At 43.4% G+C, this 19,561-nt stretch overlaps 1 protein-coding gene across 5 annotated transcripts in view; it reads right to left on the minus strand.

The window, feature by feature from the left end:
• Window positions 1-239: 239 nt before the first annotated feature.
• Window positions 240-19,561, minus strand: part of LOC121550741 (collagen alpha-3(VI) chain) — an 87,375-nt gene continuing 68,053 nt past the window's right edge. For 3 of the 5 annotated variants that reach the window (XM_041863121.1, XM_041863101.1, XM_045209818.1), the window contains 14 exons: window positions 19,340-19,372; window positions 19,179-19,215; window positions 18,469-18,974; window positions 18,073-18,181; window positions 17,045-17,746; window positions 16,687-16,795; window positions 14,281-14,336; window positions 13,879-14,145; window positions 13,366-13,449; window positions 11,094-11,279; window positions 10,528-10,581; window positions 5,943-6,122; window positions 1,458-1,574; window positions 240-1,135 (listed from right to left, as the gene is read on the minus strand). In XM_041863121.1, the coding sequence (XP_041719055.1) occupies window positions 1,095-1,135; window positions 1,458-1,574; window positions 5,943-6,122; window positions 10,528-10,581; window positions 11,094-11,279; window positions 13,366-13,449; window positions 13,879-14,145; window positions 14,281-14,336; window positions 16,687-16,795; window positions 17,045-17,746; window positions 18,073-18,181; window positions 18,469-18,974; window positions 19,179-19,215; window positions 19,340-19,372 (2,481 nt within the window). In that variant the 3' untranslated portion in view covers window positions 240-1,094. The remainder of the gene's footprint in view (window positions 1,136-1,457; window positions 1,575-5,942; window positions 6,123-10,527; window positions 10,582-11,093; window positions 11,280-13,365; window positions 13,450-13,878; window positions 14,146-14,280; window positions 14,337-16,686; window positions 16,796-17,044; window positions 17,747-18,072; window positions 18,182-18,468; window positions 18,975-19,178; window positions 19,216-19,339; window positions 19,373-19,561) is intronic. The other 2 variants (XM_041863116.1, XM_041863110.1) reach the window with 2 other exon arrangements.

The raw sequence follows: 19,561 nt of genomic DNA on the forward strand, positions 1-19,561 counted from the left end.
AAACTAAGTCATGTACCAGATTTCCTTCAGCCTTACAGCCCAGACCCTGCATTTCCTCTTTTACACAGTACAGTCCATTTGATTCCTATGTTCAAAAATAGAGTTTCATTGGTTTAATTCCTTCCCTCTGCGTTTTCTCCAGTCTTTTGCTCTTTGATTCTGTGTTTTGATGTTAGATACACAGCGTGTTGCACAGTTTGTGATTCAAGAGAGCAAAAATAAGAAATTCAATGCTCAAGTTTATTAGAAAGTCTAATTCATTTTTATTTCCCCCGTTACCAGATTAAACACAAAGTTCAGTAAAACAAAACAAAAAACACTTTAACAGCTTGACAAGTACATTCCATATTCAAAAACTGGAACATGTGTTTGAGGCAGTGGTTCCAGAAGTGCAATTACATTACATGATGAATTCCTTTCGACGCTGAGAAATTGGTTTAACTGTCATTATATACACACTGCCAGATAGGACTTGTGTTAACATCAGCACGAACTCTGCAACTAGGAGAATATTTGGCATGGTGAGGGAAAGTCTATTGGGTGATATATCAAATCAAATGTTATTCATCACATGCTTCGTAAACAATGTGTAGACTAACAGTGAAATGCTTACTTACTTATATAGTGAAGTAAAATAAACCTATGATGACCCTTTCAAAGTCATTGTGGACCTGTGTGTGTGTGTGTGTTTGTATGTGCAAGTGTAAATAAGGATTTATTGATAAACTCTGTCCCAAGATGTTCATTCACATACATTTTAATAATAAAAACCTTATTCTCATGAGTTTATTATTTTATGAAGAACATATGGTGTAACTGTTGCAGAATTTTACATTACAAACACTGGATGTACTCTGCAACTCCATCAGAGAAAACAAAAAAACACTTTGTAGCACCAATAGGAAAAATCATGCAGCAAATTGTGTTGCTTTCTTTTTGTGAAAAAGACTACTTCAAGATTGTTTTTGATCAAATCCTGTTCATGGAATCCAGTGCAGCCACCTTTCCTTTGGTATAGCTTTTCTTTGGCCATTTTAGTTGGTTTTCCTCCGAATCTCAGAAGAGGAATACGTTGACAATGAATCAATGTCCTTCTATGTTCTTATTGCGGCAATGACTCCTTGGTTGACAGATGCTGTTGGTGAAAAGCAGGAAAGAAGACATGATTTTAAAACAAAACCAATTCTCCCAGCATTTTGGAGTTTCCTTTATTTGATCTTGTTCTGAGGGCAGGTCTGCCTCGAGGGCAGAAACAAATGTGATTGGTTAAGGTTAGTCATGAAATGTGACTGGTTAAGTTTAGACACGTAATCCCAATTGGCTAAGGTAAGGGTTAGGGGTTGGGTTAAGTTTAGAAAATACATGTTATTGGTAAAGGTTAGAGGTTGTGGTAAGTTTCGAAATAATAACTTTGCATATGGAAACGTTGCTACACCCCCATTCTATCACCAACCTACCACCTAGCGAGCCTTTTCTTCTCTTTCCTTTCATTCTCACTCGTCGCTGTGAGCTCCACCCGAGGTTTGCACGGCTTTCATCCAACCAATCCCATGCCTTTTGCCCTCGAGGCAGAGCTGCCCTCAGGACAAGATTGAAGGAAAACTCCACTGAGCATTTATTTACACATACAGAATATTTGCAATAGCATGAATGTCCCTGAGAAATACATTTTAGGTGGATTGACAGATGGATTGACAGATGGAACATCCATGATCGATCATGTATAAACTGTACATTATCCTCTGTTTACCCACCCATAGGAAAGCTAAACTGTTAATTTTTTATTCTCGTCAACCAGTCATGCGCAGATGCTTAGGCCCTATAAATACACTACATGACCAAAAGTATGTGGACACCTGCTCGTCGAACATCTCATTCCAAAATCATGGGCATTAATATGGAGTTGGTCCCCCCTTTGCTGCTATAACAGCCTCCACTCTTCTGGGAAGGCTTTCTACTAGATGTTGGAACATTGCTGCAGGGACTTGCTTCCATTCAGCCACAAGAGCATTAGTGAGGTCAGGCACTGATGTTGGACGATTAGGCCTGGCTCGCTGTCGACGTTCCAATTCATCCCAAAAGTGTTCGATGGGGTTGAGGTCAGGGCTCTGTGCAGGCCAGTCAAGTTCTTCCACACCGATCTTGACAAACCATTTCTGTATGGACCTCACTTTGTGCACGGAGGCATTGTCATGCTGAAACAAGAAAGGGCATTCCCCAAACTGTTGCCACAAAGTTGGAAGCACAGAATCATCTAGAATGTAATTGTATGCTGTAGCGTTAAGATTTCCCTTCACTGGAACTAAGTGGCCTAGCCCGAACCATGAAAAACAGCCCCAGACCATTATTACTCCTCCACCAAACTTTACAGTTGGCACTTTGCATTCAGGCAGGTAGCGTTCTCCTGGCATCTGCCAAACCCAAACGTCCGTCGGACTGTCAGATGGTGAAGCTTGATTCATCATCATTCCAGAGAATGCGTTTCAACTGCTCCAGAGTCCAATGGCAGCAAACTTTACACAACTCCAGCCGACACTTGGCATTGCACATAGTGATCTTAGGCTTTCATGAAGCTCCCGGCGAACAGTTCTTGTGCTGACATTGCTTCCAGTGGCAGTGTGGAACTTGGTAATGAGTGTTGCAACCAAGGACAAACTAATTTTTACGTGCTACGTGCTTCAGCACTCGGCAGTCCCATTCTGTGAGCTTGTGTGGCCTACCACTTTGCGGCTGAGCGAAGTAGTAGGTGTTGCTCCTAGACGTTTCCACTTCACAATAACAGCACTTATCAAATCAAATCAAATTTTATTGGTCACATGCGCCGAATACAACAGGTGCAGACATTACAGTGAAATGCTTACTTACAGCCCTTAACCAACAGTGCATTTATTTTAAACAAAAAAGTAAGAATAAAACAACAACAAAAAAGTGTTGAGAAAAAAAGAGCAGAAGTAAAAAATAAAGTGACAGTAGGGGAGGCTATATATACAATAGAATAAAGTGACAGTAGGGAGGCTATATATACAGGGGGGTACCGTTGCATAGTCAATGTGCGGGGGCACCGGCTAGTTGAGGTAATATGTACATGTGGGTAGAGTTAAAGTGACTATGCATAAATACTTAACAGAGTAGCAGCAGCGTAAAAGGGATGGGGTGGGGGCAGTGCAAATAGTCCGGGTAGCCATGATTAGCTGTTCAGGAGTCTTATGGCTTGGGGGTAGAAGCTGTTGAGAAGTCTTTTGGACCTAGACTTGGCACTCCGGTACCGCTTGCCGTGCGGTAGCAGAGAGAACAGTCTATGACTAGGGTGACTGGAGTCTTTGACAATTTTGAGGGCCTTCCTCTGACACCGCCTGGTATAGAGGTCCTGGATGGCAGGGAGCTTTGCCCCAGTGATGTACTGGGCCGTACGCACTACCCTCTGTAGTGCCTTGCGGTCAGAGGCCAAGCAGTTGCCATACCAGGCGGTGATGCAACCAGTCAGGATGCTCTCGATGGTGCAGCTGTAGAATTTTTGAGGATCTGAGGACCCATGCCAAATCTTTTTAGTCTCCTGAGGGGGAATAGGCTTTGTCGTGCCCTCTTCACGACTGTCTTGGTGTGTTTGGACCATGATAGTTCGTTGGTGATGTGGACACCAAGGAACTTGAAGCTCTCAACCTGTTCCACTACAGCCCCGTCGATGAGAATGGGGGCGTGCTCAGTCCTCTTTTTTTTCCTGTAGTCCACAATCATCTCCTTTGTCTTGGTCACGTTGAGGGAGAGGTTGTTGTCCTGGCACCACACGGCCAGATCTCTGACCTCCTCCCTATAGGCTGTCTCATCGTTGTCGGTGATCAGGCCTACCACTGTTGTGTCGTCGGCAAACTTAATGATGGTGTTGGAGTCGTGCCTGGCCATGCAGTCATGGGTGAACAGAGAGTACAGGAGGGGACTGAGCACGCACCCCTGAGGGGCCCCCGTGTTGAGGATCAGTGTGGCAGATGTGTTGTTACCTACCCTTACCACCTGGGGGCGGCCCGTCAGGAAGTCCAGGATCCAGTTGCAGAGGGAGGTGTTTAGTCCCAGGATCCTTAGCTTAGTGATGAGCTTTGAGGGCACTATGGTGTTGAATGCTGAGCTGTAGTCAATGAATAGCATTCTCACGTAGGTGTTCCTCTTGTCCAGGTGGGAAAGGGCAGTGTGGAGTGCGATAGAGATTGCATCATCTGTGGATCTGTTGGGGCGGTATGCAAATTGGAGTGGGTCTAGGGTTTCTGGGATTATGCTGTTGATGTGAGCCATGACCAGTCTTTCAAAGCACTTCATGGCTACAGACGTCAGTGCCACGGGTCGGTAGTCATTTAGGCAGGTTATCTTAGAGTTCTTGGGCACGGGGACTATGGTGGTCTGCTTGAAACATGTTGGTATTACAGACTCAGTCAGGGACATGTTGAAAATGTCAGTGAAGACACTTGCCAGTTGGTCAGCACATGCTCGGAGTACACGTCCTGGTAATCCGTCTGGCCCTGCGGCCTTGTGAATGTTGACCTGCTTAAAAGTCTTACTCACATCGGCTACGGAGAGCGTGATCACATAGTCGTCCGGAACAGCTGGTGCTCTCATGCATGCTTCAGTGTTGCTTGCCTCGAAGCGAGCATAGAAGTGGTTTAGCTCGTCTGGTAGGCTTGTGTCACTGGGCAGCTCGCGGCTGTGCTTCCCTTTGTAGTCTGTAATAGTTTTCAAGCCCTGCCACATCCGACGAGCGTCAGAGCCAGTGTAGTATGATTCAATCTTAGACCTGTATTGACTCTTTGCCTGTTTGATGGTTCGTCGGAGGTCATAGCGGGATTTCTTATAAGCGTCCGGGTTAGAGTCCCGTTCCTTGAAAGCGGCAGCTCTACCCTTTAGCTCAGTGCGGATGTTTCCTGTAATCCATGGCTTCTGGTTGGGGTATGTACGTACGGTCACTGTGGGGACGACATCATCGATGCACTTATTGATGAAGCCAGTGACTGATGTGGTGTACTCCTCAATGCTGTCTGAAGAATCCCTGAACATGTTCCAGTCTGTGCTAGCAAAACAGTCCTGTAGCTTAGCATCTGCGTCATCTGACCACTTTTTTATTAGCCGAGTCACTGGTGCTTCCTGCTTCAGTTTTTGCTTATAAGCAGGAATCAGGAGGATAGAGTTATGGTCAGATTTGCCAAATGGAGGGCGAGGGAGAGCTTTGTATGCGTCTCTGGTCACTTACAGTTGACCAGGGCAGCTCTAGCAGGGCAGAAATTTGATGAACTGACTTGTTGGAAAGGTGGCATGTTGAAAGTCACTGAGCTTTTCAATATTGCTATTCTACTGCCAATGTTTGTCTATGGAGATTGCATGGCAGTGTGCTCGATTTTATACACCTGTCAGCAACGGATGTGGCTGAAATAGCCAAATCCATTAATTTGTATGGGTGTCCACATAATTTTGTATATATAGTGTATATCTACCTACAACGAGGCGAGTAGACAGCCGATGGTCAGATTACAAGATAAATACACTGAGTATACCAAACATTAGGAACACCTTCCTAAAATTGAGTTGCACCTACTACCATACCCCGTTCAAAGGCGCTTAAATCTTTTGTCTTGCCCATTCAACCTTTGAATGGCACACATACACAATCCACGTCTCAATTGTCTCAAGGCTTAAAAATCCTTCTTTAACCTGTCTCCTACACTGATTGAAGTGGATTTAACAAGTTCTTAATGTTTTGTATACTCAGCGTATACTGTACAGACCAATGATTAAATAGATGGATATATCGACAGATCGACAGACAGGCAGACACCAGCAACTACATATCATTATTGTACAAATAGACAGACTAGATGGATGAATGGACAGATAGATGGACAGGCACTGGCAGAGACAGACACAGACACAGACACACAGATATGATGACTAGCTAGACCCACCTGCTTTTCCACAGGCCTTCTCACACTCCTCGTGAGTTTCGAAGCGATTCTGGTTACCGCCACAGCCTCCGTACCAGAAGCGCGTGCAGCTCTTGCTGAGGGCATCATAGTGCCACTTTAGGACAAACTTTGCGCAGGCGCCTTCCTCTTTGGGGAGCTGACAGATTTCCACTCCTGTCGCTGTGAGGGAGGATAGAATAGGCAGGCCAATTAATGAATGTCCGACAGGATTCGAAACCGGGTTAAGCCGTTTAGCCAAAGTATTGTGCACAGAGCAAAGCAAAGACACAGCAGAACACGTGCTCTGAAAAGGTACACTGTTAGGATATAATACAATGGTGTAGCTAAGGACATGTTATTGCAGGTGTAGTGTGTACAGAACATGCTTCATGCAGTGGGAATGAAAATCGAATGACATCCAACGTCAAACATGTTGTCAGTTTTTGTTGTATTTTTATAATTGACTAGCTTGTGGAGCCAAGTTGGAATTAATTTCAGGATAACACAAAACACAGAACTGTGACATCTGTTATCCATCGACATGCATCTGTTTATGTTGGATATTTGTCCATGTGTTTATGTGGATGCAAATAGTTGATCCTATAGGAAATAAATTGCAACATAAAAGAGGTGAAGATGATATACAACTTGAGAGAAAGCACTCCCCACCACAAACCATTCCTTCTTCAAACTCAAGATCTTGAATCTAGTTTACAGTACTACAGATCATAATATGAACTCTCTGCTGCCCATTTAGGCCAAGACCTAGGAAAACTGACATTCTGACAGTGCACCACTGAATCAGGCTCATTTTTGCAAAGTTCACTAGTCCAAACCACAATGAACCATGCAAAGAACAGCCCTCTTCATTAATATGCTCAACGCTTATGACTTGGCCCGGTCTCAGGGAAGACAAAAGTATAACTTTCCCTTTTCCATGCTTGGCTTTTCACTCGTCCATAATTCATTCAGAGGCATCGGAGGGTTTGTGGCCAGACACAAAGGGGATCATTGTTTGCAAAGTGAACACAGACCGAGGAAATTGTGTTATGCAATGTATATAACCTGCTACAGTAGAGATTTTATATCAGCGTTTTCCACAGATCTGGGCAAGAGGACTGAATTGAAATCATGTTTGAGTTGAGAGACAGGGTTGCCTGCCTGAAACCTAGACATGTTGGTTTAGGAGGAAATGCTTTCACGTTTATGTCAGCTGAACCGCAAAGCATTTGGACGACGTACTAAACAGCAATCAAAGACGGTCATATGTTCTACAGAGGTAGTTGGAATGGATCAGGTTGTATTGAATTAAGATGAGAGACCACAGCTAAATGTGAAGCAGGTTTTTTCCACCATAGCCTGAGAATAGTGGTCCTTTGTAGCTCAGCTGGTAGAGCATGGCGCTTGTTATGCCAGGGTAGTGGGTTCGATTCCTGGGACTACCCATACGTAAATTGTATGCACGCATGACTGTAGGTTGCTTTGGATAAAAGCGTCTGCTAAATGGCATATACACTGAATGTACAAAACATTAGGAACACCTTGCTGGTATTGAGTTGCATCCCCCTTTGACCTCAGAACAGCCTCAATTCGTTGGGGCATGTACTCTACAAGGTGTCAAAAGCGTTCCACAGGGATGCTGGCCCATTTTGACTCCAATGCTTCACACAGTTGTGTCAAGTTGGCTGGTAGTGGATCTCTACTCTGAATAGCTCGTTCCATCTCATCCCACAGATGCTCAATTGGATTGAAATCTGGTGACTGGGCAGGCCACTGCAGTAAGCTGAAATCACTGTCATTTTCGTGGAACCATTCCTGGACAAGCCTTGTGGCATGGGGCATTATCCTGCTGAAAAAATTAATTTGCAGATGGATACACTGCTGACATGAAGGGATGCACCTGATTAGCAATGATGTTCAGATTTAAAACGTTACTCCACTTTTATCAAGGGGCCCATTGTGTGCCATGAAAACACACCATCACACCACCTCCACAGCCTGCAATGTTGACACGCAGCATGATGGATGCATGTACTCGTGTGGTTTTCTCCATACACTAGTCCCCCCATCAGCATGACACAACAGGAACCAGGATTCATCAGACCAGGCAATATTTTTCCAATACTCCAGTGTCCAGTGTTTTCGTTCCTTAGCCCACTGCAACCGCAGTTTCTTTCTTTTTGCTGAAAGAAGTGGAACTCTGTAAGGTCGTCGGCTGCCATACCCCTTTTGTGTCAAGGTACGATGAGGTGTGCATTCTTTTATGGGTCTTTCGGCACCAATGTTGTACTGGACCAGGTTCGCCTGGCACCTACTACCATGGAATGTTCTGCAGAGCTCTCTGCACCTTGGTTCTCTGCGGAAGCACAGTTCCCGCTCAGCCCAATCAAAACTGTTCGCTGCTCTGGCGCTCCAATGGTGGAACCAAGCTCCCTCACGACGCCAGGACAGCGGAGTCACTGACCACCTTCCGGAGACACTTGAAACCCTACCTAATATATATATTTTAAACACATACAAATAAATAAACAACAAAAATAAATAAACAACAACAATATATATATATATATAAAACAAATGAAAATTAAACATGTACTTAAAAAAAATATATATATATATATATATATATATTTTAAAAAACACATTAACAACAAAAATATGATGAATAAAAAAAAAGTACAAATATACAAAAACTAAATAAAAATGGAAAAGAAAATAATAATTGTAAAGTGGTTGTCCCACTGGCTATCATAAGGTGAATGCACCAATTTGTAAGTCGCTCTGGATAAGAGCGTCTGCTAAATGACGTAAATGTAAATGTGATACCCCGTTCAAAGGCACTTAAATGTTTTGTCTTGCCCATTCACCCTTTGAATAGCATACATACACAATCCATGTCTCAATTGTCTCCTTATTTAACCTGTCTCATCCCCTTCATCTACACTGATTGAAATGGATTTAACAGGTGACATCAACATCAATGGATCATAGCTTTCACCTGGATTCAACTGGTCAGTCTATGTCATGGAAAGAGCTGATGTTACTAATGTTTTGTACACTCCGTGTATATTATATACTGAACAAAAATATAAATGCATCATGTAAAGTGTTGGTCCCATGTTTCATGAGCTGAAATAAAAGATACCAGAAATGTTCCATACGCTCAAAAAGCTTATTTCTCTCCAATTTTGTGGACAAATTTGTTTACATCCATGTTAGTGAGCATTCCACCTTTGCCAAGATAATGCATCCACCTGACAGGTGTGGTATATCAAGAAGCTGATTAAACAGCATGATCATTACACAGCTGCACCTTGTGCTGGGAACAATAAAAGGCCACACTAAAATGTGCAGTTTTGTCACACAACACAATGCCACAGATGTCTCAAGTTTTGAGGGAGCATGCAATTGACATGATGACTGCAGGACTGTCCACCAGAGCTGTTGCCAGACAATTACATGTTAATTCCTCTACCATAAGCCGCCTCCAACGTCGTTTTAGAGAATTTGGCAGTACGTCCAACTGGCATCACAACCGCAGACCATGTGTAACCACGCCAGCCCAGAACCTCCACATCCAGCTTATTCACCTGCAGAATGTTTGAGACCAGCCACCCGGATAGCTGATGAAACTGTGGGTTTGCACAACCGAAGAAATTCTGCACAAACTGTCAGAAACCGTCATCGGCATGCTCGTCGTCCTCAACAGGGTCTTGACCTGACTGTGGTTCGGTGTCGTGACCGACTTCAGTGGGCAAATGCTCACCTTAAATGGCCACCGGCACGCTGCAGAAGTGTGCTCTTCACGGATGAATCCCGGTTTCAACTGTCCCAGCCAGATGGCAGACAGCGTGTATGGCGTCATGTGGGCGAGCGGTTTGCTGATGTCAACTTTGTGAACAGAGTGCCCCATGGTGGCGGTGTGGTAATGGTATGGGCAGGCATAAGCTACGGACAACGAACACAATTGCATTTTATCGATGGCAATTTGAATGCACAGAGATACCGTGACGAGATCCTGAGGCCCATTGTCGTGCCATTCATCCTCCTCCATCACCTCATGTTTCAGCATGATAATGCATGGCCGCATGTCGCAAGGATCTGTACACAATTCCTGGAAGCTGAAAATGTCCCAGTACGTCCATGGCCTGCATACTCACCAGACGTCACCCATTAAGCATGTTTGGGATGCTCTTTATCGATGTGTATGACAGCGTGTTCCAGTTCCCGCCAATATCCAGCAACTTCGCACAGCCATTTAATAGGGGTGGGACAACATTCCACAGACCACAATCAACAGCCTGATCAACTCTATGCGAAGGAGATGTGTCACGCTGCATATGGGCAAATGGTGGTCACACCACATACTGACTGGTTTTCTAATACACGCCCCTACCAGTTTTTTTTAAGGTATCTGTGACCAACAGATGCATATCTGTATTCCCAGGCATGTGAAATCCATAGATTGGGGCCTAATTAATTAATTTCAATTGACAGATTTCCATATATGAACTGTAACTCAGTAAAATCTTAGAAATTGTTGCGTTTAAATTTTTGTTCAGTGTATATTAATAGCTTTACTTACCGGGAGCTGGAAGGATTTCAGTCTCGAGCTGCTGCTCCACTTGTAGCTGAGGTTCTGGTGATGTAGAACAGGGAAAAAACAAGAGTTTCTAAAGTCAACCTTTTACCAACTGATATTCAACATCCCATAACACTTTAATTGAACAATCAGTCATAGAGCTGTTTTTACACTGTGATAGCATGATATAATAGATGTCGTGTACAGTCATGATAGGTGACTTTGGTGAATGTCACATTAAATAACACTCAAGTAACAATATACACAATACCAATGGTTAGCTTATCAGCTAATTAACCAGGTAGTATAGCTTATTAGCTAGCTAACCATGTAGTATAGCTTATCAGCTAGCTAACCATGTAGTATAGCTTATCAGCTAGCTAACCAGGTAACATAATATGCATTTACTTTCAAAAGCATGACATTAGCTATCAGGACTGCTTACAAAAGCTGTTATCAAGCAAATGACAGTCTACAATTGGCTACTTAGTTAGTTTGTCAAATTATACCAGTCAGGTGCAAAGAGCCTCTGCAAGCTTTCAGAAAACCTGGCAACAAGGACCACTCACCTGACCTCAGGCAGCGTTTCAAGCACTGGGCTTCAGTCTCGAACCTATTGCCATTGCCTTCACAACCACCGTACCAGAACTGGGTACAGATCCCGTTCTTTCTGTCAAAGAACCACTTAGCCTGATGGTTTTTGCACGCCATTCCAGGGTCAAAGTCAAGAGAGCATGGGTCTGTGAGCTCGTTAGCTAGAACATGCAAAAACAAGACCAGTCACAAGAGGGGTAAGAGAGAGGAGAGAGGTATAAGTTTGGTTAAGATGAACATCACCCATCTAAAAGCATATACAGTATGAATTACTGTGAGCGAGTTGTCAGCCATCACTAAACAGTAAGTAATTAATATGTAATGAAATTGTTACTGGCTAGAAGTGTTTCAAAAGTGAAAGCAGAACATTTGTGAGGAAATCAAATGTATCTCATTGCTGGTAAATGAAACTCGTGAAAACTCTGAGGAAAAATCAATTAGTAGGACTATTGCATATTACAGTGTTTGTACATCTGCCATTAACATTGTGAGTAGTTTTGAACAGTAAGTTGTTCATTGTGAGTCGAGTGGAAAAGGTAGGAGTTGTACAGTAGCATAGGTTTCTTTTGGTGAATTGTTGAGATGAAAGGATAATAGCCATAGTCAATCAGCTGCTCCTCCCTAAACCATGTTGCTATCAGAGTTAATATATGTTAATGTTAGTACATTTTAGTAATTTATTAGGTCTGTGGCTGTGTGATTTCCGTGATATGCAGCGAAACCACCATCTGTACCTAATCCTGTTGAGCCATCTCCACAAGTACCTCTCGGGTAATGCTGAGGAAGTACATGAATTAAACCACAGTCTTGGACGCAAGCGTACCTGTCAAAACCACCCTACCACAAAGTCCTTTCTGCTTTGCACATTACACAGTGCTAGTATAGCATGTTCCTATCGACATGGCGTTATCATTGTATAGTATTGCAATAATATGACTGGCTTCAATCAAGTATGATGTATGCTGATGATGTATACATGTATATAATATATACAGTATATATTATATGACATGTACGTATATCATGAACAGTATGTCTATAAATAAAACATCAGCAGTCACTATGACAACTATTGTAGATTACCTCATCTCTTAGCTATTCCTACCTTATGTTTCTACCATAAGGGAGAGCTTGCAGTGGCCTCACTCCAAGGCTCAACATGTGAGCAATAAATATTTATCAATGGAGTTATTTTCCACAAAGACATTTTAGACTTTGTAGGTTTTGCACCTAAAAATGGCCTGCATATATAACAAATTTAGCAGCTCTGATGGCCCTGCAAACTATTTGTTTTAAGATGGTTTTCTGTCTCTCACTGTAAAAGCTACAGGCGCTAAAATAATACTTAAGAGATTGTCTGTCAGGTGAACAGTTCTGTTGTTTATTAAGTAATATTTTCCTCCAGACTTCTTGGCAACACTGAGTGTACAAATTATTAGGAACACCTGTTCTTTCCATGACATAGACTGACCAGGTGAATCCAGGTGAAATCTATGATCCCTTATTGATGTCACCTGTCAAGAACTGCTACGCTGCTGGGTTTTTCATGCTCAACAGTTTCACGTGTGTATCAAGAATGGTCCACCACCCAAAGGATATCCAGCCAACTTGACACAACCGTGGGAAGCATTGGAGTCAACATGGGCCAGCATCCCTGTGGAACGCTTTCAACACCTTGTAGAGTCCATGCCCCGACGAATTGAGGCTGTTCTGAGGGCAAAAGGGGGTGCAACTCAATATTAGGAATGTGTTCCTAATGTTTTGTACACTCCGTGTATATTAAAAGCACATTTGTGCTTTTCTTAAAGGCCCACTATGTGATATTTACAGACGTGTCTGATATTTTAAATGAATAATATATGAGTGGGCTTTTAACTTGAAAATGATAGAGCATTATGTGTGAAAAAGCTTAATGTGCTTTGAAGAGTGATGTTGCACCATACTGTTGGATTAATTGTAGTAACAACAATGCTGCCAATGAAATCCAAATACATTGAATTCTCATTAGAGCCATTAGATAGAAACAAAGGCCATCTCTGAACCAGGCAAACAAAAAGGGAAAGCTTCTCAAAAGTAGAGTCTGGCTCTTTTCCATGGGCCAAATCAATTATCCTCAATGCCTAATAAATCAGCTAACTGTTTAAAGAAAACCTGGTTTAAATCACGCCAACCCTCTTTCTCGCACGCTCACACACACACACACATACACACATACACACACACACACACACGACAGGTGTCACTCACCAATCTCTGATTTGTCCAGTGGTGTAGTGGTTATGATACCAGTCACCTCCATTGGGGCAGCAACCTTATGCTCTGCTGCTGCTTCTGTCCAATCAGACATTACATAATAACGGTCAGTGGATTCAGTTAAAACAATATTTATGGATTGTAGTGTGGCTTGTCTGCCAACAGGTGACTTGTTTAGTTTTGTCTTACAATAAAAAAAGGAACAAATTCCAATAAAATATATGAAAGCCAAAAAGATATTGATTAAACAGGAAAAAACACTTTTATCATTGCTTGGATGTTCCACAACAATAAACCGATACTCATTTAATTATCATAATAACAATCAATTTGAAATCTTATTTTTCCAAATAAAATAGGCCTACTATACAGTATACACATAACTATCAATCGCTCTGGCAAAACTGTGATCACTGACTATGAATTTCAGGTTGACATCACCGTTACAGGGTAAAACAGGTAACCTAAGCACACCAGACAATCGCTGTGGTGTGTTCATGGACTTACTGGTGGTAATAATGCCTTTGTGGGTGGCCGCAATGTGGCCCTGGGCGGTGTGTGTGGTCACCATGGCGTGGTAGGTCTGGGCGCTCTCCAGGCCGCCTACAGTGAGTTCCGTCCCTGTCACGTTCCTCTTCAGCACCAGTGTGTGGTCGCGCAGGCGCGTCACCACCACCTCGAAGTAGGCCATGAGCTTGGGGTCCGGGCTGGCCCAGCGTAGGGTCAAGCCACTGGAAGTGACGTTGGCTACGTGCAACTCCTCTGAGTCTTGGTCTAGGGGTCAAACCGGGTGGTATTAACACACACGCAAAAATAACACACAAGCAGACAACAAAAACACAGTCAAAAAACAAAAACACACACTTAACAGGTAAACCCTGCTATTTCATTTTATATTTCATGTCTTACCTTTGTGCTTTCTTGGATGGACTGCCTGGTGATTTTCGTGGAGTTTTTGATATTTCCTACACATAGAGTGGATTATAGACACAGAATATATGAGATTCAACCAGTGGAGGCTCCTCAGAGGAGGAAGGGGAGGACCATCTTACTCAGTGAATTTCAGAAAAATGTAATATAATGAAACCTTAAATATATGTCACCAAATATCTGAATAAAACACACTGTTTTGCAATGAAGGTCTACAGTAGTTTCAACAGCACCCTCTAGGGTTGTAGCCGGAGGACAGCTATTTTCCTTCCTCCTCTGGCTACATTGACTTCAATACAAAACATATATTGCTCATGCTCCTCACCCCCTTCCATAGACCTATGGTAATTATGACAACTTCCAGATGACGTCCTACAACCAATCAAAGCCTTTGGTGTATGAACTGACACGTTGTCCATCCAATCAAAGGATCAGAGAATAAACCTATTAATTTGCATGTGTGGTTTAGAAGCTTGGTGAGTTGGTGACATTGTTGGACAGATTGAGATTGAGATAGTGAAAAGTGATAGTTGATTTTTTTTTAGAAAATTATTCAATTCAAATTAGTTTCTTCAAACTACAGGAGACGGAGGAGGTAGATTATATTTAGTTTTCTTGGATTTAGAACAATATTTAGAGTTAGTGCCATTTATTTCAATTTGCCCTGCTAACTTCAGTAGCAAGTAGTTAGCTAGCTAGCTAGCTAGCTAGCTACCAGAGCGCAGTTTTTTCAGACAGAATGGCTAGCTAACGCTATTGACAATGAAGTGGATTTCTTATTGAAGAACCCCTTTCATTGCCCAGATCAGATTCAAGCTTCTGGGAACAAGCTGTATCGATCATGTAATGGATGAAGGTCTGCATCTTCAAACTGCACAACACAACAAGAAGGTAAGAAGAAACAGGGATACTGCATTTTTGGGCATGTAAGAGTTGGCCATTGTAAACAATGGCTCGTTGCGGGAGGAAGCAAGGGGGCACAATGAGAGGGAAAGTTCCGCTAACAAGGGCAGGGAAAGTTCCGCTAATAAGGAGCTTGCAGAGGTAATTGCACATTATGATGCTTTACTTGCTGAGCATATGGACGTTTCTACTGTCTTCTCTGGATTGTCAAAATCAATTCAGAATGATTTGACAGCTTCCATCGCATCAACTATTAAAAGTGAGATTAAAAAAGAGATTTTTTCGCATGGCAAATGGATGAAACCACAGACATCAGCTGTCACTCAGTTAGTTATCATCAGGTATGTGGATGATCAGGGCTTTATTCAGGAAAGTTTTTTGGGCTACTTTGATGTGGGTGAAATGTGCAGTCTGTGTTTGACATTGTTAATTCTTAGATGTCTGCGTTTAACTTAATGGAGAAACTTGTTGCACAAACCTATGATGGCGCTACTGTAATGGAATTAATCTTCTATTTGTATTTAAAGCTAAATTCCCTCCTGTTCTCTGATTAAGAGGGGATGACTACTCCACTACTAGTGTCAACTCTTTGATATGAACTGAAGCCATGTCTCATGTGCCCTCTCATCCACTGGCACATTGAATGTTTCATATCCAAGCACTGTGAGTAGCCCTGTCAACATTCTCTCATTACTGTATGTAGAGTCAATCACATACACAAACACAATCACATTATTACACATCAATGCGAGACTCTTCAGAGGATCGTGTCTGTCTCCTGGTGCACATGTCTGTCTGTCTGTCTGTATGTTTGTCTATTAAACCTTTTAAAATATAGAATTTGTTCGCCTTATCCTTGTATCCAGCATTTCCACACCTTGGACAAATTCATGATTCCTGACAACATACACATCAATGATTTTACTCCTTGCTTGGACTAACTCATTCTTAGTTATTTTGTCTAACTGTGTTGTGTTCTTGTTGTTTGTCTTCCCAGTCAAATCCTGTCCTGCCCTCAGTGGAAGAGTTGAGCTCTTATCCAACACCATCCATCCATGATGAGCCTGTCCTGCACTGAAGCCTCTGAACACCTCAACCCCTCTCCTACACTGAAGTCAAGCCTCTGAACACCTCAACTCATGCCTCATACCCTAATTCAATCACTGCTGTGATCCCTTCCCAACACTGTGTAAGGAGCCTTCTCATTCCCATTCCCCATTATATATTTTACTATAAATGTCTTTATTAAATGTTTGAGGTTAAAATAATTTGTCTTTGACGATTTTTGAAGCACGCTTTGTTGTCTCTTTGCAGTCCGTGCCTATAATGTGGGTCTCCCATTCTTCAAAATGTTTAAAGTCACCAACCTCTGAATTCTACCAATACATAAAGTATAGTGATTTACATGACAATCATGATGAACAATGTCATAAATATTATACAAATGTATCATATATCATGTAACATGATCTGAATACTCACTCTTGGCTGTGGTGTGACTTGGGGAAGGGGAACTTGGGGAATGGCTGGTCACTCTGGTACCAGTGACAGTTTTTGGAGACTTCAGGGGACATGTAGAAAGCGTTCTCAACTGCAGACACAAGAGGAAAAGGACAATGTTTACCTACAGTATCAACCTGACTAAAAGGCCATTACAGGTGTTTGTAAGTGGTTTCCACAATGTCAACCAGAACGACTGTCAATGTGTCGACAAGTATGTGCATTCAATCTAATTATTGAATTAGCTTTTTCTATGAAAAACCTGTTATCAGTGAATAAAGGTGGACATAAATCTAACAAGTACTCAAAAGATAGCAACGGTGTGAAAGAATGCACTTACTGCTGAGATACTTGGGCAGCAGTCGGCCAAAGTTCTGAATGTGCTTGTCATAGAAGTGCGAGGTGCTGGTCAGCCTCTTGAAGAAGACGTCGGAGGGCTCACTGGCCATGCGAGTCAGCACGCGGGCGTCCCCAGCACCCAGCTTCTCGCCAACACCGAGGATGACCAAGAAATAGCCCTTGCACTTGGCCTCGGTGGCCACGGCAACCATCCGCTCCTCATCCTCCTCCACTGGGCCTGTCACAAACAATGTCAGCACCTTGAGGTCGCGCTGGTGGGGCGCCCTCTCAAACACCTGCTCCACCGTGTGCTCGATGGCTGCCGCCAGCGCCCGCCCGCCCTCCAGTTGGGGCGTTTTGTCCAGCAGGAAGTTGCGGATGTCTTGGGCCGAGCGGTGGTCGGTCAGGCCCACGTCCACGCGGATTGGCGAGCCGCTACCGTTGTGCAGGAACTCGTAGGGTGCCTGCTGGATTACGGCCACACGGGCGTGGTGGATGGATGCCACGGGTTCTGACGAGACTTCCAGCTGCTCTACGATGTGCACAATGTAGCGTTTAATCTCGGTGAAGACAGTGGGGTAGGTGGTCTCGGAGCTGTCCATGACGAAGGCCATGTCAATGTCCACATCGGTGGTGGAGGACCTCCTGTCTCTCGACTGTTGAGGGGGGACGTAGTCACACATTTGATCTGGAGCGCAGGAGTCTGGAGAATAAAGGAACACAGAAATTGTCTCAAGCATTTTGCATGTTATGTCTCACTGGATTTGTTTGGAAAGCTATTTTCGTTTTGTATGCAACTGTCAATGGCACCAAGAAGCAATGTGCATCCAATAAGCTTACAATATAATAATCATGATCAGAAAGAAAGTGTGAACAAATCAGTTACACCCTCATAAATAAATAGTGTTCCATTCAAAATGTAGAACACAAGAATGCACAATGTATTGGGTGTTGGATATCAATTTTTATAACAATTCAATGCAGCATTTGTGTGAAGTCAATCTCTGAGGATATGAGAAAAGCTCTTACCCAGGCAGATGTGGCAGCTCATGACCTTTTTGATAGCAGAGTTGTACTGTGCACTTCCGGGATTGGGCAGTACGATCACCTGACCCAGTGCTGACCCAGTGTTGTTCATCTGACACACAGGGAGGAGGCAATAACAATTCAAAATCATGGCCAGGTCAGCTGACAATGAGAAATCTCTGTAATTTCATTTTTAAGTGTTGTTCACTGCTTTCAGGTACCAGCTACATTCCAATATCTATACTTCCACATTGCATGCCAATACATTGCTTCCTTCTAAGTACTATGATAGTGTAGACAATGGAGCAAAGCCCAAATTATTCCCTACTTTGTGTTATGGTATCAGAGCAAAACTTTACCCTATGTAAGAGGGGTCTATTTCTGCATCCTTTGCATTACCTTCAGAGCTCTGGTGAGCTGGCCATCCTCTTTGTTGACCAGGAACACAGAGGCGATGCCGGAGTCGTAGAGGCGGAGGGCCGCGGCGCTGACCGCCCGCTGATCCTTCACTGGCCCGTTGACAAAGAAGATGGCCACCTTCCTCATGAGGAAGCCGCTGCGCACCCTCTTGAAGGTGTTCTGCGCCAGGAAGTTCATGGCCGTCTCCAGGCTGCGCTGTTTGCGCGTCTGTAATGCCTGCAGGCCTTCCACGCGCTGCACCAGGGAGCGGCGCTTCAGCACATCAGCAAAGCGTATCTCGGTGGTCACCTCGTTGTTGTAGAGGGTGAGGGCCACGCGGGCGCCGCGCGGGCAGTTGCTCTCGGAGATGGTGATGTTGCCGACTAGGCGGAGCACGGCGTCACGCATGTTGTTGAAGGCGGGCCGACCCACGCCATCGGAAACGTCAAGGGCGAAGGCCAGCTCGGTGGGGTAGAGAGGGCACTCCTGCTGACCATAGCAGCAAGCTGAGAATAAAAAGAAAAAGAAAACAAGTTTAGGGGCATTCATACTCATATGTCAATAAATGTTGAAGTGGTGGGGCCAGGGGAGGGAGGTCGGTTATGCAGTGTGTATCTAAGGTGGGTTTACACAACATACGGTTCCGGCGCCAATTAATACGTTAAATAAGGTATATTACATGCTGATCAGTGTAAGCATTTTATACTTACGACAGTTGTCTCTGATTTTCTTCACCAGGTCACATTGCTAAGGAGAAAAAAGGACAATTTCAAACCGATATTAAGACATTGTACTGTAGATATTCCACACATGTAAACTTTGGTCAATTTTCCTATACAAAATGTCTTCTGTCTGATAAATGGATTCCTACCACAACGCCAGGTCCTCTTGGTCCTTTCTGGCCCTGTGGGAAGACAAACAGCAGAGTTGAACAAATGGACACAGCTGGAAGGAGACAAAGCACTAGGCTATGCTCTCAGGCCTGGCACTGCTCCAGATAACAACACCATTTTTTGTGTCCATTATATAAACAATGAATGGTTTGTAATGATGTTATATACAATACATATTCTACCAGGCAATCCTCCAAAGA

This window comes from Coregonus clupeaformis, chromosome 4 (assembly GCF_020615455.1).
Source record: "Coregonus clupeaformis isolate EN_2021a chromosome 4, ASM2061545v1, whole genome shotgun sequence".
In the NCBI taxonomy this organism is placed as follows: domain Eukaryota; kingdom Metazoa; phylum Chordata; class Actinopteri; order Salmoniformes; family Salmonidae; genus Coregonus; species Coregonus clupeaformis.